Raw genomic sequence first — 14,903 nt, forward strand, 5'->3', positions numbered from 1 at the left:
CCCCTCTTCCAAGTTTGTAGGAGACAACATATAAATACAAAAATCTCTAGAGCCAGTGTTTGGTTTCTTCGCTCTAGGCTACTGTGGAAACATGACAGAGCAGCATGGTGGACTCTGGAGAAAAGTACCCACTCGTGATGAAGATATAAAGAGTTTATTCTGAGGTAATTAAAATTTATAATAAGGGTTTTTAGTTTCAGGTGATTATACACTGATAAAAACATAATTATGAACGTTGTGTTTCATATCTGCCAAGAGATTCCTGTTAACGTGACACAAGAACAAGTGAGCCTGGAAACTTTATGATACTGTATATCTAGTCCACTGTTTTGCATACTGTTTATTTAGTGTTCCAGCACAGTGCTAGTTGTTTGCCGTAGTTAAATTTGTAGTTAAACCATGTCAGTTCTTTATGTTAGTATTATTCTGTATTCATGTCCGCCCCACGGTGTGCCTTCAGGTTGTTTACTTCATTTTATGATTCATACGTGACTCTGCTCTTCTTTTCATGGGCACTTCAAAAAATAGAAAAACATGTGTCTTGGGCCCATATGTGTTTTCATTGGACACCAAACAGCCAATCAGAGACACTTCTTTTATTTAACCTATGTTAGTGTGACTGTAGAGTTTTTATCGATGATTGATTGTTGAATATGATTTATTATTGAAACATTTTATATATTTTTTTTACATTCATTTGATGATTATTCATGATTTTAAATTTGGCATTTTTTCTTCTACGTTATCAAAATGAATGACACATTTAGGTTAAGACTCTACATGACAACTGCTCTTTCCACTCAATTTTCACACAGTACTGTCGATCCTACTAACCCAATAACCAAGTTATTATTGACAAATCATCGCTGACCATTCGTCAACATCTACAAAGATAGAAAAACCTACTATTAAACCGTTTTCCTGGACTTCTCTGCAGCACATGTATGTGTCAGCCACTGGTCCAAAACAGCGTGGTCCCATGACTAACATGTGCCCACCAGCGAGACCCAGAGGTTCTCCAAGCAGGACAGGACGCAGCACAATGAGACTGGAGCTGGGCAGTCCATTCATCACAACTTGTCCTCCGGCACTGCTGTGTCCCGGTAGGCCTGCTGCGCCACCATGGATCAACAGAGGACATGTTTGAACAGCTGACCCGAGGCCATGAAAGTGGATACAGCAACAGCAACAGCATGGAAGTATCGGGGTTGGCATATCAAAGACTATACATCAAGGATCTAAGAAAGATGCCTGTCATCTAAGATTGTAGATGGTTTTTTGGACCATAAAAACTGTCCATAATGTAAGCTAGAACCAAACCATGGCAAAACTGCATACCCACCCACGTATAAACATTACCAAAAGAATTGGAGTAAGAAATAGTAATCCAACATTATTCATCAATATTAATTATTACTCTCTATGATAGGTTGGTGCACGACAGCTTGAGGTGTTCCAATAAAGACACACTGGTACGTTCCGATACTGATGAAATTGCCGGGCCAGGACTCAATGAGTACGTAATTCAATGTACCAATCTGACTCCACATCTTTAAATTATATTAGTCTCACTCAGAGAAAACTGCACTTTTCTTCTCCCAGAATTATCTTATTTTTTTGTCACTCTAAAACAGCAACTACGTTTTTTTACAGGAAAGAAGTTGTTTCAGTATATATATGAAACTGGTATATATATTTAAACTGGTATTGAGTTGGTATTCTGGCATAGTCCAGTTATTGGAATCATTAATTTTTAAAAGGTGAAATTGTATCTGGTCATTTCTAGTCCCAGCTATAATCTAATGTAACCAGCACTTACAAGTAACAACAGCAGCTTTTAGATGCTGAATATTATGAAGATTAGTGATCGATGTTTGAGTGAATGGCTCGATGTAGGATTACTAAAAAGAACTAGAAGCTCACAATCAGATGCTATCAAAAAAGACCTGCAATTTATTAATAGTATACATTGAATGTACACAGGACTGTGTTTGGCTTTCCTAATTACTGTGAGCATGCGTGCACAATCACGCCACAAACATCCCCCAGAAGGCCTTATGGCTGCTTGGAGACTTGCTAAATAGGAAGCCATCATAAAGCAGCCATGTAAAAAGCTCATCTGGTGCGCACCATCTGTAAACACAGATATGAGGAAGTTCACGGCGTCTGTGACACCTCCATGTTTGCAGTATAGTGCTGCACTGAGGTAATGCCAGCATTTGCTCTAAAGCCAGAGCCTCATAAATGTGAGAGAAACACAGATTTGTGCTGTTGTTTTCATAAAGACCACATTCTACTTCAGAGTAACTGCTCCTCTATACGCCTGTGACTAATTAATGTTTGCAAACAATAAATGTGCATTTATTTAGAGCATATGTAGAGTCTTTAAAGATTACAGCAATGAAAATGTTGCTCACTTAATAGCTATAAATATTTAAGCACAGTATGTGTTTCTGTGTTTGTGTAAAAAATAAGTAATAACCCATTTACAGTAGAGACAATAAGATGCTTTTTTCAACTTAGCTGTTATTCCTGTGTACAGTTCTTAATCTATTATTTATGATGTATGAATATTCCATACACATTTACAATATATTACAATATATTTTACTTATGCAATTGGGCTTTGTCTTTTGACCTTTGCACTGGCTATGTAAATGAAAAAAATGCAAAATAAATCTCTGCTCTTTATTTGTGCAAAATGCATCTGAAAGGAAATGTGACTTTACTTAATATTTTATACAAGTATCATCACAGTGATAATGTGCCTCGTCTCCGGCTCTTTTTAAAAGGCAGTTTAGCCTGTTGTAAGTCTTAGCTTGTCAGTATTATTACTTTAAAAGAAACCTACTCAGCCCAGTCCCAACATGACTATGGATGGAGGAACCTCTATGAACACAACCCATTGAGTCTGCGGACTGAGACGGATGGAGGCTATCTGCGGCTTTCTTAAATGATTTAGCGCTGTGACTGAGTGGGCCCTCTCACCCTGTCCTGATTGCCGTCCCCTCAGATTAGGGAGGATGGAAGCTACAATGTTCTTCTGGGGCATATCAGGACACAGAGACCAGAGCATTTTCTGAGAGATATTAAATAGGAAACAGGGCAGTGTGTTGACCCTCAGGAAATGGTCAGGCTGAGGGTGACTGAGGGAAGTTACTGATCATTGATATGGTACTGCTTATGATTACTACAGTACCATTATAAATACTGCAGCCGTGTTGATATAAAAAATCCAAATACCTTGTATTCCAACTGCAATTCTTCGGTGACACACGGACCACAATAAAGACCACCATGAGTTGTAGGTAACCGCTCTAGAAACTGGTAGTCATGTTTTTTTTTGTTATAATTTTTTAGGCCGATATCAATCTTAAATCTGGTGCCATCCAAAACCCAGCAAATTATTTTTATTAATTAATAAAAAAAAAAAAGAAAACCACACTGGCCAGATAACACAAATAGTTTCCCATCTCATTCATGGAGGATGTTACTAATGTGACATAACTAGTAGCTAACTAGGTGCTAACCGTTAGTCTGCTGGTTGGTGCTGTGCAGGCTGATGAAGGCTGTAAACAAAAAAGGTCTAAAACCAAAAACAAAGAGCAAAAAGGGACTGAAATTATACTTGGAGCAGAGGGGACATTTTTAAATGACATAGAGCCATTGATCCACTATGGATAAACAAATTTTCCGAGCTGCTATTTCAGACTCGGCTGTTTCAGTCTCATCCAGGCTCAGCCAATTTTATGGACTTATCAGGTAGAGGCTGATGACATCCCCAGATGTTTGCACAACAAATGTTAGGAATCAGGCGAACTGACACCCAACATATGCCGTGGCCACTGCAGCATAAACCCACACGTACAGATGACATACAGTGCTTGGAAAAAGTTGAATGTCCTGTATTATCTTACAGCCGCAGAGCTGACAGGAGAAGCCAATGAGCTGCAGGGCTGATTGCTGACTACATTACGCCTCAAAGGCAGCGCGTTGATGAATCCACTCGCTGAAATGTGAAGGTAATAGTCTTGACATAGCAAAGACATAACTCACCGATGGTACCTGCAAAGTCCCCAAATGACAACAATCCCAAGCGGGAGCGGGTCCAATATGAAAGGGGACTTGCTTTTATTACCATCATCATTACTGTATATCATTTCGAAATGTAAAGCCATTTGGTTTCATTTAAATGTAAATCTGGGCACTGAACTGCGCACGTTGTCACCCACGGCAGCCTGACTATGATGATTCATTCTGGGATTGGCAGGGAAAATATAAGAGGCCCTTTACTGTCTCCGAGGGAAAATAACAGACTTGACCTTTGTCTGTTTTCATGAAACCCTGTATACAGCGAAAGAAAAGAGAAAAACCTTGAGTTTATTTTTCTCTACAAACAAAAGTAGCTACCGTTCTGTGCATCCTTTAGACTCAGGTGCGTGTGTTTTTATTGTTAATCCCGAAAAACACGGAGGTCCAATCTTCAGCCTGAGGTCATAGAAGAGTCCACGCGTCAAATGAGGTTTCAGCATCGGACAAATCGAAACACCATCGCCATGTGGTGGTGGCTATTTCAGTGACACTTGACACAACTGTGCATCATGGAAGCTGGAAGATGCTGTACGGCTGCTAATGTTTATCAGATGAGGTGACCACAAGGGGCCCAGGCATGTGTGCTCTCTGGCTCTCTCTCGAGGCAATGCAAACAACTCCACGCTCTGATCTCATAACACATTCTCTTAATGACATAGAGCATTACAAAGAAATGCAGCTGAGCACGCAGGACGACTGGTAAACGAACTAGGTGACTTCAACGCTCCTCAGCCAAATAACAGATAACCCCCTTTTCCATTATTTCTTTTGCTCTGTACACACTCTGCTAAATCACACGTCACATAAATTAGTCATAGAGTCCCAAATAAACTTGCCTGCATGCTAAGTGATATCAACAACAGCCTTATCAGAAGCCGGGTTACAAAGGTGTATTACAAATCAGTGCACTCCGACAGCACCTTTTTGCATCTGTAAGCAGGGCTTCAAAAGCAGATGAATGCATGTTACACCTCATGCTCTTGCTAAGGAAGCTGCATCCGTTTCGTGTCTAGCTCTGTGTGTGGCATGCGGCTGAAAGGCCTTTTCACTTTCCCCCACAGGCCAAGCCGTGCATGCTTATTCACACCCATGTCACACAGGAGGGACCCTCCCTCACAGCCCCTCTTTTCAGTCGCACCCCCCCCTCCCACCTGCAAACTTCACCATTGATCCTTAAGAGCTTAAATCTTGCTGAGTGCGTGCTAGCGCTGTCACGTCCTGCTGCGGTGGGACCGCTGTCTGGTTCAACTAAAAGTCAACCTTGTGGGGGAAATGTCCGTGTGACACCTGTCATTAGATTTATGGCCTTTGAGACTGATGTAACGTGCGGGGAAATGGCAACATGGAAGGTGTTGGTGCAGCACACCAGGCACAGGGCACAGAGCAAAATGTCACTTAGATTGCTGCGGACTCCATGGAGGCACTCACTGTGTTTTGAGTGACATTTTTATGCACGCCATCTGCGTCAAGCACTAAAACCATCAGTCAATTTATTGATTAGATAATGAGGAGAAATTAAAATAAATTAATGAATCATTTAAATCAGCTTTTAACACAATCATTCTGTCAGTTCTTTGATTAGGATTCTTCTTTGAAGCATGACAGAGGAATATAATTTGCGGGTGTCACCTCCCAGGGCTTCTGGGAAATGAGGTCCCTAAATTTGTAACTCTGCCATTTAAGCCAAAGCATATAATTTATTCTGCCAAACAATTCAACTTAAATTGTTTATAATAAAGACTATTGCATTGAGTGAACAATAACACGCACACCTTCCAGATTTCAAACCATGCTGCCAGCGGTCAGGTGGGGGAGAACAAGTAAAGCATTTTCATTCACAACCAAGATGGCTGCTGCTGGTGTGTAGAGGTAACTCGGAACTACATCAACTGTTTTGTTGTGGGCCTGCTCTGTGATCATTCACAATATCCCTGAACCGAGAATTAACTGCAAGGTTCCAGACCCACTGGCAAATGCGACCTGATGTGACGATGCGGAGCTAATTGACTTACGCTTAAGACTTAATCTTTTCAACAGAATTAATATGTGGCGCTTAAAAGATGAGGCGCTTAATAGGAAAGTTACTTTATGGTAATTGTAGGATCCAGTGTTTCTGAACCTTGACCCATACCTGGAACCAAACATCAGGGGACCTTGGCCTCTGCTGCACAGATTTTGACCTCGCCAGTCCCCCAATGTTTTGGAGGGGTGATACTAAATTATCAAAGTGCACCTTTAGCCTCTGGATCTCATAAATATATGCAGCCTGTGTGGGTGGGGATTACAGGAGGACATTGCTTCATTGTAAAGGTCACAAGGAAAAAGAGGTCGTGGACTTATGGGTTAAATGCAAAGTGTAATTATGCATTTAGCTAATTTTTCTGTTTTGAGGACCGTGCTCCTTTTGATTTTAAGAAAAGGAGCCTGCTCTGCATTTGCACAACATGACATGGCACCCGTTTATGTGACAGATCAACTCAAAACAATGCGGGACATGTGCAACAGTGTTTGTCCTCGTGATACAACAGAAAAAGCGTAATATACACCCCATCCAACAGACCACCAGATTAAACAATAAGAAGAAAGAGCTGGAGTGTTATTGTCCTCAATCTAACTGGGGATGTCACACACACACACACATTCAGTGAGTGTGCTGGCCGATGGAGTCGTGATGCTGTGACCTCAATCTATTACTGCACTCAGTTCAGCTCCAGCCGCAGCCGTACAGTGAGTCCAGATTGTGTGGCTCCAAGAGGGGGAGAGAGTAATATCAAATCAGTCTCAAACACCATCACTGTACACACTCACCTATAACCTACATTAAGAGGAATCTGAAGAATCAGCTCTGAGCTGCAGCCTGAGGAGTTGTGAGAAAACAATTTTACCTCCAAGTCACATAGGGAAGACTGAAAGCCAACGATTTTGAAGGGAGGTGGATGCTTGGGTTGTAACCTTAGATTTAAATGAGTGACTTTCGGTGCATGCATCAAATATCACCGGTCACAAAACCTCCTTCACTGCCCCTCATCTGACACAGTTACCCCACTCTCAGTAGTATTATTACACACGCGAGCATGGCTTTAAACACATGTTGCTGGAATCCAGCACTGCCGCCCGTTTCTGGCATTGGCAGAATGTTTCTCTTGTTTTTGGCTCGCACACCCCCCACCGTGTTGCCTCCAGTTCATCATATCAGGGGGGGGGGGAATCGTTTCAAAGATGTTTCAAAGATGAAGACAGACACCCACAGCATCAGTCCTTCAACTCCCAGAGCAAACCTCGGTGACATGCCTGTTGCACAGGCGTGCCTGTTCCACACCGTGCCACAGCCTCCAATCTCCAGCTCGCAGCGCGGGCGCGATGATGGATTCATTACACACTGTGAGAACTGAGTGATGAGGGAACAATTAACAACGATTTTACGCGGATATGGACGCAGATAAAACAGTGGGAGAACTTGACAGTGGGAGCCGCGGCTTGATGAGTCAATATGAGAGGATAGAACGCTCCAACAGTGATAATAAGTCCGAGGATGGAGTGAAAAAAACGCACGATGGAAGACAGGAATATTTGCTATTTAATATTAAAAAAGAATAAAAATGTGATGGAAATGCTACACGTGCTCTGCAAATCAAGAGGAAATGCCACATGTGGTGCGTAAATCATGAGGATGGCACCGGAAGAGTGTTTGTAATACAAGCCGAGCACACGCGTTCGAAAGCCACTGACACCAGAAGTACAGGCGCGTGCATGCGGGAAGCTCCTACCTTTAGAGATCACGCGTGCCGCGCAACAAACAAGAAGCAGGAGGCCCGTCATGGAGAGGTAACGTCCTTTAGAGAGCGCGCCCATCCCGCCGCGTCCAGCTGTCCGCGGGGACGCCAGAGTGGGGACGTCTCTCCGGGTCTCCGCTGCCTCCTCTCGCCTCCTCCTCCTCCGGCGAGCTGCTGCTGGACGAGCCCCGGCAGCGCAAGTTCCTCCAGGCAGCCAGGGACCGGGGCAGTGTGGCGCTCTGGCGGACAGGGGAGAGGAGGGGGTGCTGAGTGGCTCTCTGGTTGGACTGTTGACAGAAAGAAGAGAAGGAGCATCTTCACTTCACTTTGGCCGCGAGTGTGCGCGCTCCGAGTTTCATCTTCACCATCCCTGCCTGGAGTGTGGCTCCTGCAACCGAGATACACAGAGAGAGAGAGAGAGAGAGAGAGAGAGAGAGAGAGAGAGAGAGAGAGAGAGAGAGAGAGAGAGAGAGAGAGAGAGAGAGAGAGAATGAGAGAGAGAGAGTAAGCGTGTGAGGGAGAGAGAGGTGGAGACTGAGGCGCAGGCTTCATGTAGACCTATAATCTCTCAAACATTTATTTTTGTTATAAACCACAACACCCTAAAAAGGGACAACATCCCCCCCACCCCCCATGATAGTGTTAGTTAACTTAGTAGTGCCTACAGTTTCCTAAAACCTAGTTTAAGCAGTAATGTTAATTGGCATCTTGACCTTAACGGCCATTTATACGTTAACAAACCCAGTTTGGACCATGTGACGTGAGAAGGGGCAAGGGACATCGCTTCTTTATGATTATCAATTGGATGATAATGTGATTTAATTTGGTCCAACTTAAGCAAATATTGGGATTCTTTAATTTATACATCCACAAGAATAGTTAAATATATTTTCTCCGAGGGATGTTCAGTCAAACAGGGCAGTTGCCCAGGCAAAATTAGCCCAATGCTGTGCATGTCCAGGCATGAGACCAGAGCTGTGTCTCAATTTAGGGCCTGCATCCTCCATTGGCAGGATTCTCACAGCGGCGCGACCACACTGTACCAATTGGAAGGTTCCTCTAACCACACTGTACCAATTGGAAGGTTCCTCTAACCACACTGTACCAATTGGAAGGTTCCTCTAACCACACTGTACCAATTGGAAGGTTCCTCTAAATGTGGCCAACAAATGTGTCCTTCTACCCCCGTGCAATGGAAGCTCCACTCCCTTCATTGCGCTTCAGTGACAAATTGTTTTTCAAAGAGGTAAAGGTGGACAAAAGGTCAGCAGAATGTATTTTTAAATATAAAGTATCAACCAAACAGCTAACTGTAAACATGATTGAAAAGTTTTCAATATTTTTAATCAACCAAATTGTAGCTTTGTTGCTATGTGACGGCTCTCACTAGGAAGACCAGACCCTCTTATTTCGGCTTTGTCGACTTTCCGATGTAGACTGTGTAGAACGGGTCCTCTGCAGGATGCAGCTGAATTGGGACACAGCTCAAGACTGTGCGATGGTGCCTAAAAGTAGAAAAAAGGAACTAAGGCAAGGATTCAGAAAAACCTCCTGAAACAGGGACAGACCTGGTGATACATGTGCCAGAGACAGTGACACTCAAGATATGTGTAGTCTGAGTGCTAGATGTTTAGTTTTTTTATTTAGTCACACATACAGCGCTTAGACTAGACCGGCCCGCGGTGCTCCCGGGTGCCAAGTACACTTGTAAGACATGTTCCTTGGCATTCCTGCTCTGCCACACTATAGTAATTATTAAAAACTAAAAACTCTGGGTTTATTTGAGCCACAGATTGAGCTCAGAGTTCTGTCACACTGTTACATACGTCTCTAAAACATTTAAATATGAGATGAAAGAATGTTGTGTTTACCTCTGCTGATTGGAGTCACTGATTGACTTAATTGTAGGTGATCAGGAGCATCTAAGCCCAGTGGAAAGGAAATAGTATGTGCGTTGGATTTAATGCGGCAATGTGCAGCGCCTACTTGTAATGCATGTTGCACCTAACACTCTCCAGCCCTTCTGGGCCATCCAGCACCTTTTGCTTTCTTCTGCTTTTACTTTGTTTGTCATGCCACAACACATTGCACTACGTTATCCACACACACACATCCACATGATGCTACAAAGTCAACACACCTCATCTATTATTGATGCTCTTTACACTGTGAATGATTTCCTTAGTGCTTTGTGAGGCTTTTCCTGTTGTTTGTCATGGCCTATGAACCAGACTGGGACAATGTGTGAACAGAGTTACTTTTTAATGGATCTCTGACCTTGAAGGTATTTTCCCAGGTGTGTAAGGGGCCGGATAAAGAGTTTACAATCACCCCATTTTTATGTAAAGTACAATTTTACAACGAATGCTAGGATACAGAGTCAGCTGCAACATAAGGTGCACCTGTAAACATGTGTACATGTTATGATCCCTGTGCTGACAGGAGCATGTGGGTGTATTACTGGGCCTTTAGTGGAAGCTGCCTCCTAGTGTCTATTACTCACTGAGTAGGTTTCAGTCTGTCAGGGCCGACGTTGGACGGTGCCTGATCAAATTCAAGTTTCAAGAGTTTATTGTCAAATTGCATTAAGCAGTCACTGGCAATGAAATGCTTCAGTCACAGGCTCTCTTATAGCAATGCTCAGAATATTACAAGCAAAAAAACACTGAATAAAATAATAAAAAATTGAATATCAAACATTTTAAATAGAAAATAAAATTATATATATACACCTAAAGGCCTTCAGATTTGGTTGCAGCTCTACTCTGAAGTGACATTGTCCTGTGGTTTGGACCTGGTACAGCAGAAGGGGCCACCGCTCTGTTTCCACTTCTCTTTCTTCTAATGCAGTATGGCCATCACCAGTGTCTTCTTCCTCAGCGCTGGGGGTTAATGCCTGCCTGCTTCGTTCCACGCTTTCAGACATAGTTGAACCACAGGCGACCACTACGCCTGGAGCTTGTGGACATCTCATCGTACCAGATGGCTTTGGGGAACCGACTGGGCTACATGCTTTAGACATGACCAATCCACCTGAGGTGAGCACGTTCTAGGGCCTGTGTGTTGGGTACTTTCTCCTTTCAAATGATGTCCAGGATCAGGATACTGCATAGGCATCACATGCACTGTCCAGCTGCTTTTCTAGTCTGACATAAGGATCCAGGCTGTACACCATACGCTCCTTCACAGCTTGGTCATCACTGCTGTGAGGTACCTCTGAGCTCAACCCGGTTGCAGAGACTAACAAAGACATTATAAGAAGTAAAGTTTTCGGTCAAACTAATATTACAAGCAACAAATAAAGGCTTAACCTTCGATAACCGAGCATTGCATTGATGCAGGTTATTGTATCAATCTTGAACTGACAGTTAACAAGCTATGAGTGTGAGTCTGAAATAGTTTGATTCTCTGCTCTCGCAGGTGACCTTAATGGTCATTTACTACAATAACAGATTTACAATGCACGCAAAGAGGTGATATAAGGTAAGCTTGCTGGTTCAACTGGACATGGAATTTTCTCAGACTCACAGCATGTGGGTGTATTACTGGGCTTTTAGTGGCGAAATTGCCTCCTCGTGTCTATTACTCACCAAGAAAGAGGTGTATATGGAACAAAGATGACATGAAGCTAAAAACACTGAAATACAACTTTTCACATTGAATTACAAAAAAAAGAGTTATTTATTAAAGATTTAGACTTTTTCTTTAGCAGTTTTCAGACATGAACTCCTACAGACAACCAGTTTGCTTTTCACAGATGAAGAAATTAGCAGGAGTTTGTCAGAATTGTTCACGACAACAGGAAAATGTGTGGAACAATCAGGCGAGAGGTGGTGCCTGGAACATGCAGGAGGCAAGAAATTGCATATATATATATTCCAATGCAGGATTTATTTATTTATGTTTACAGCAAAATAAACCAGTGTAGGCCTGTATCACCAACAGCTCTTGAAACGTGTTGTCTTTCCAAGTTGACATCATTGTTGGTGTTCTCTACATGTATGGTAGCTATTGGTCATCATGAGATATCTGTATCCTTTTTGTTTAAATCAGTTTTGAATACATCACGTCATCAACACGGCCATTCAGTTGCTGTGGAAGTTTCCGGACGTTTCACTCAGGAAAGATTCAGATGATGTCCAGAGCAACGGACTTCGACAACAATAGTGTTAATGTTCACATGCAGGACGGTGACAGTTCACCAGAAAGAAGGTCAGGCTACACCGAAGGTCATGATTTATAACCTTGATACCAACTGAAATAGTAAGTTTAAAATATTGACTCAAATATAACACTATGTTCAGACATCTCTTCGTCTGTATAGGCTTCTGACGGTTAAAAGAAGGTCGGGGAGAAAAACAGCGCCCAGACACAGCACCAGTGAGTAGCAAATCTTCTTAATGGTAAAACAGACTCAGAGGAAAACTCATAGAATACCATTATTGTAACACAGCTGCAAGTGAATGCATCATGTTTCTCAGTTGACTGTGTTTTTAACAAATACTTGTGTGCTTAATTAGAAGCTAATTACCAACCAACACTGACTATGTGTATCTCTGGGAGAAACAGGGGGTCAACAAGGACCCACAGCTCAGTTTTGCCCAAAGACCTCCTATGGAGCCGATCTGGACCTGCCCAGCTGAAATGTTCTTAAATCATAATCCCTACAGAGTTAACCTTCATTAGCTTTTAACTCAGTGATTGCTTGGCTGGGCAGAGTAACACAGCCTTAGAATGTTCAACTTAAAAAAACAGCATATTTTACATTATTTTTCATTATTGTATTAATAAAACATGTATTAAATTTGCAACCATGTTTTTTTCATTATTTTTCTTCTTTTCTCCGATCTCCCCTGTTATAGCTGAGGATTCAGTGAAGTGTATCTGTAGTCACACATGACCAGAACTAGCTTTGTGCTGCTAATTGTTTATCTGTCGTCTGTATGTAAAATGAGGTCACAGATAAAACGAGAGAGCGAGAGAGAGAGAGAGAGAAAAAGAGATAGAGAGAGAGAGAGAGAGACAGAGAGACAGAGAAAGAGAGAGCACACCTTATTCTATATGTTTATCGCACATATCCCTAAGTGCTGGTAGAACAAATTATGTGCAAAATGAAAGAATATTAATCAGAAAAGAGTCAGCTTAGAGTGAAACTATAATACATTTAATTATACCAATGATAATAGTATTATACTGTCCATGGTACATGATTAAAACAAATGAAAGGTTTGTAAGGAATTTTCTGAATTCATCGTTTTTATTCTGACTTTAACAATACCTGCTTATCAAATCTTTCAAAAAGCCACCACTTAATTTCTCTTTGACACTCATCAAAATCACGACTGTTTGCTGTCCTGGCTCTATATTGGTGGGATGAGCTCCCAATGGACATCCGGACAGCAGAAAGATTACACATCTTCCACCGCAAACTAAAAACACAACTTTTCCGACTATACCTTGAAAACCTGTTTGAAACTAACAATTTAGTAACAATTAAATGGCACTTACTTATAGCACTTTGTAATTTTGCTCTTTTTTTAAAGAAATTGTACTTTCTTGATTCTTGTTGTTCTGGTATTGTACCCTTGGGGGGTTGAATGCACTTACTGGAAGTCGCTTTGGATGAAAGCGTCAGCTAAATGAAATAATATTTGTATGTAATAATATTTGCTGTCCTGTCAGTAACTGTGCTGCTGCTGTGTGGAATATCACTGGCAAGCTTCCCTCCCATCATGCAAGGCCCAGGCAGTTTCGTCAGGAAGTTCTTGACCTGATTCCGTTTGGCAGAGATTCTGCTTTCAATTATGTTTTCCCTCTCATCTGGGAGAGATGCGATGGCCTGTAATCAGTGTGACCAGCAGACAGCTCTATGGAATGGGTTTACATATGAATTTTTGGATATTAAGAAAATTAGATACTGAGGCGAGCGACCCTCGCTTCATCTGAATGTTCACAATGTAATTGGTAGGTGTTCCCATGAAAAGAGGCATTTCTTAACTCACTCATCAGGCACAGCTATCATGCCTCCCTGTGCTCCACATTGATTGGTAGTGAAACCTGAAATGTTAAATAATATTAAAGGATCAGTGTGTGATTCGGTGGCATCTATTGGTGAAGTTGTATATTTCCCTAAAAAAATTATAGCCGTTGTCTCACCCCATCCAAGTGAGGAGAAGAACCTAATGTTGCCCTATAGGTCAAATTCTTCAGAGTCAATGTTTGGTTTGTCCAGTGGGATAATTTAGAGACATAGCCAAGCAACATGGTTGGATACATGCAAGAGGATCTGGCCGTTATGTAAATGTAAAGGGCTCATTATAACATGATTCTTGTTAATGAAAATAATTATTCATATTTTTACATTTCTGTGATCGCACTAAAAACTACACATTGCTCCTTTTTCACAAAATCGTCAAGGTTTTTATGCCGACTTTCTTTCTATATTGTGCGAACAAATTTGTAACATCAATGGATTATTAACCTTCATATTGAATATGAGTTTCATCCTTGAATGAACAGTCTTCCAAAAGAAAGGAAAAAATAATAATCCCACAGTGTGAAAGAAGTTGTGAGGCTGAAGGTCTGCATGCAGCCTTGCATTCTTTCTTTGGCCTGAATAATGTCCTCAAAGATTTTGTTCTCAATCAAAACATGCCACTCCATCGCTGGAACTTTGGCTTGGCTGTTGCTCATCTCTGAGTTTAAACAATTATTTGATAGTTTACTAAACTTGTGTGAGTTTCTCTAATTTGGAGAGATGGATTAACTTTATTTGCGTTAACGTAAGAGGTTAATGTTCGTATGCCTAGTGTTCTTTTCAAAGAAAGTGCCAGCACTGTTAAATAGATTTGCATTATGTCATGTTATCATTGATTAAACTTATATAACCAGGGTTAATAACATAGAGGAACAACGGTACCAATTTGCAACATTTGCAACATTTTACCATTTTACCTTGAATCTCCATGTGGTGTTTTCAACACACTTGGAGATTCAGAATATTGGCTTGCTTAGAAGTAAAATCTGACAAAAATAATT

The 14,903-nt window shown here is 41.7% G+C and overlaps 1 protein-coding gene across 2 annotated transcripts in view; it reads right to left on the reverse strand.

Moving 5' to 3' along the window:
• Positions 1–8,216, reverse strand: part of unc5db (unc-5 netrin receptor Db) — a 179,101-nt gene extending 170,885 nt beyond the window's left edge. For both annotated transcript variants that reach the window (XM_062384865.1, XM_062384864.1), the window contains exon 1: positions 7,860–8,216. In XM_062384865.1, the coding sequence (XP_062240849.1) occupies positions 7,860–7,944 (85 nt within the window). In that variant the 5' untranslated portion in view covers positions 7,945–8,216. The remainder of the gene's footprint in view (positions 1–7,859) is intronic.
• Between the last annotated feature and the right edge of the window lie 6,687 nt (positions 8,217–14,903).

Source organism: Platichthys flesus, chromosome 3, assembly GCF_949316205.1.
Source record: "Platichthys flesus chromosome 3, fPlaFle2.1, whole genome shotgun sequence".
NCBI lineage: Eukaryota > Metazoa > Chordata > Actinopteri > Pleuronectiformes > Pleuronectidae > Platichthys > Platichthys flesus.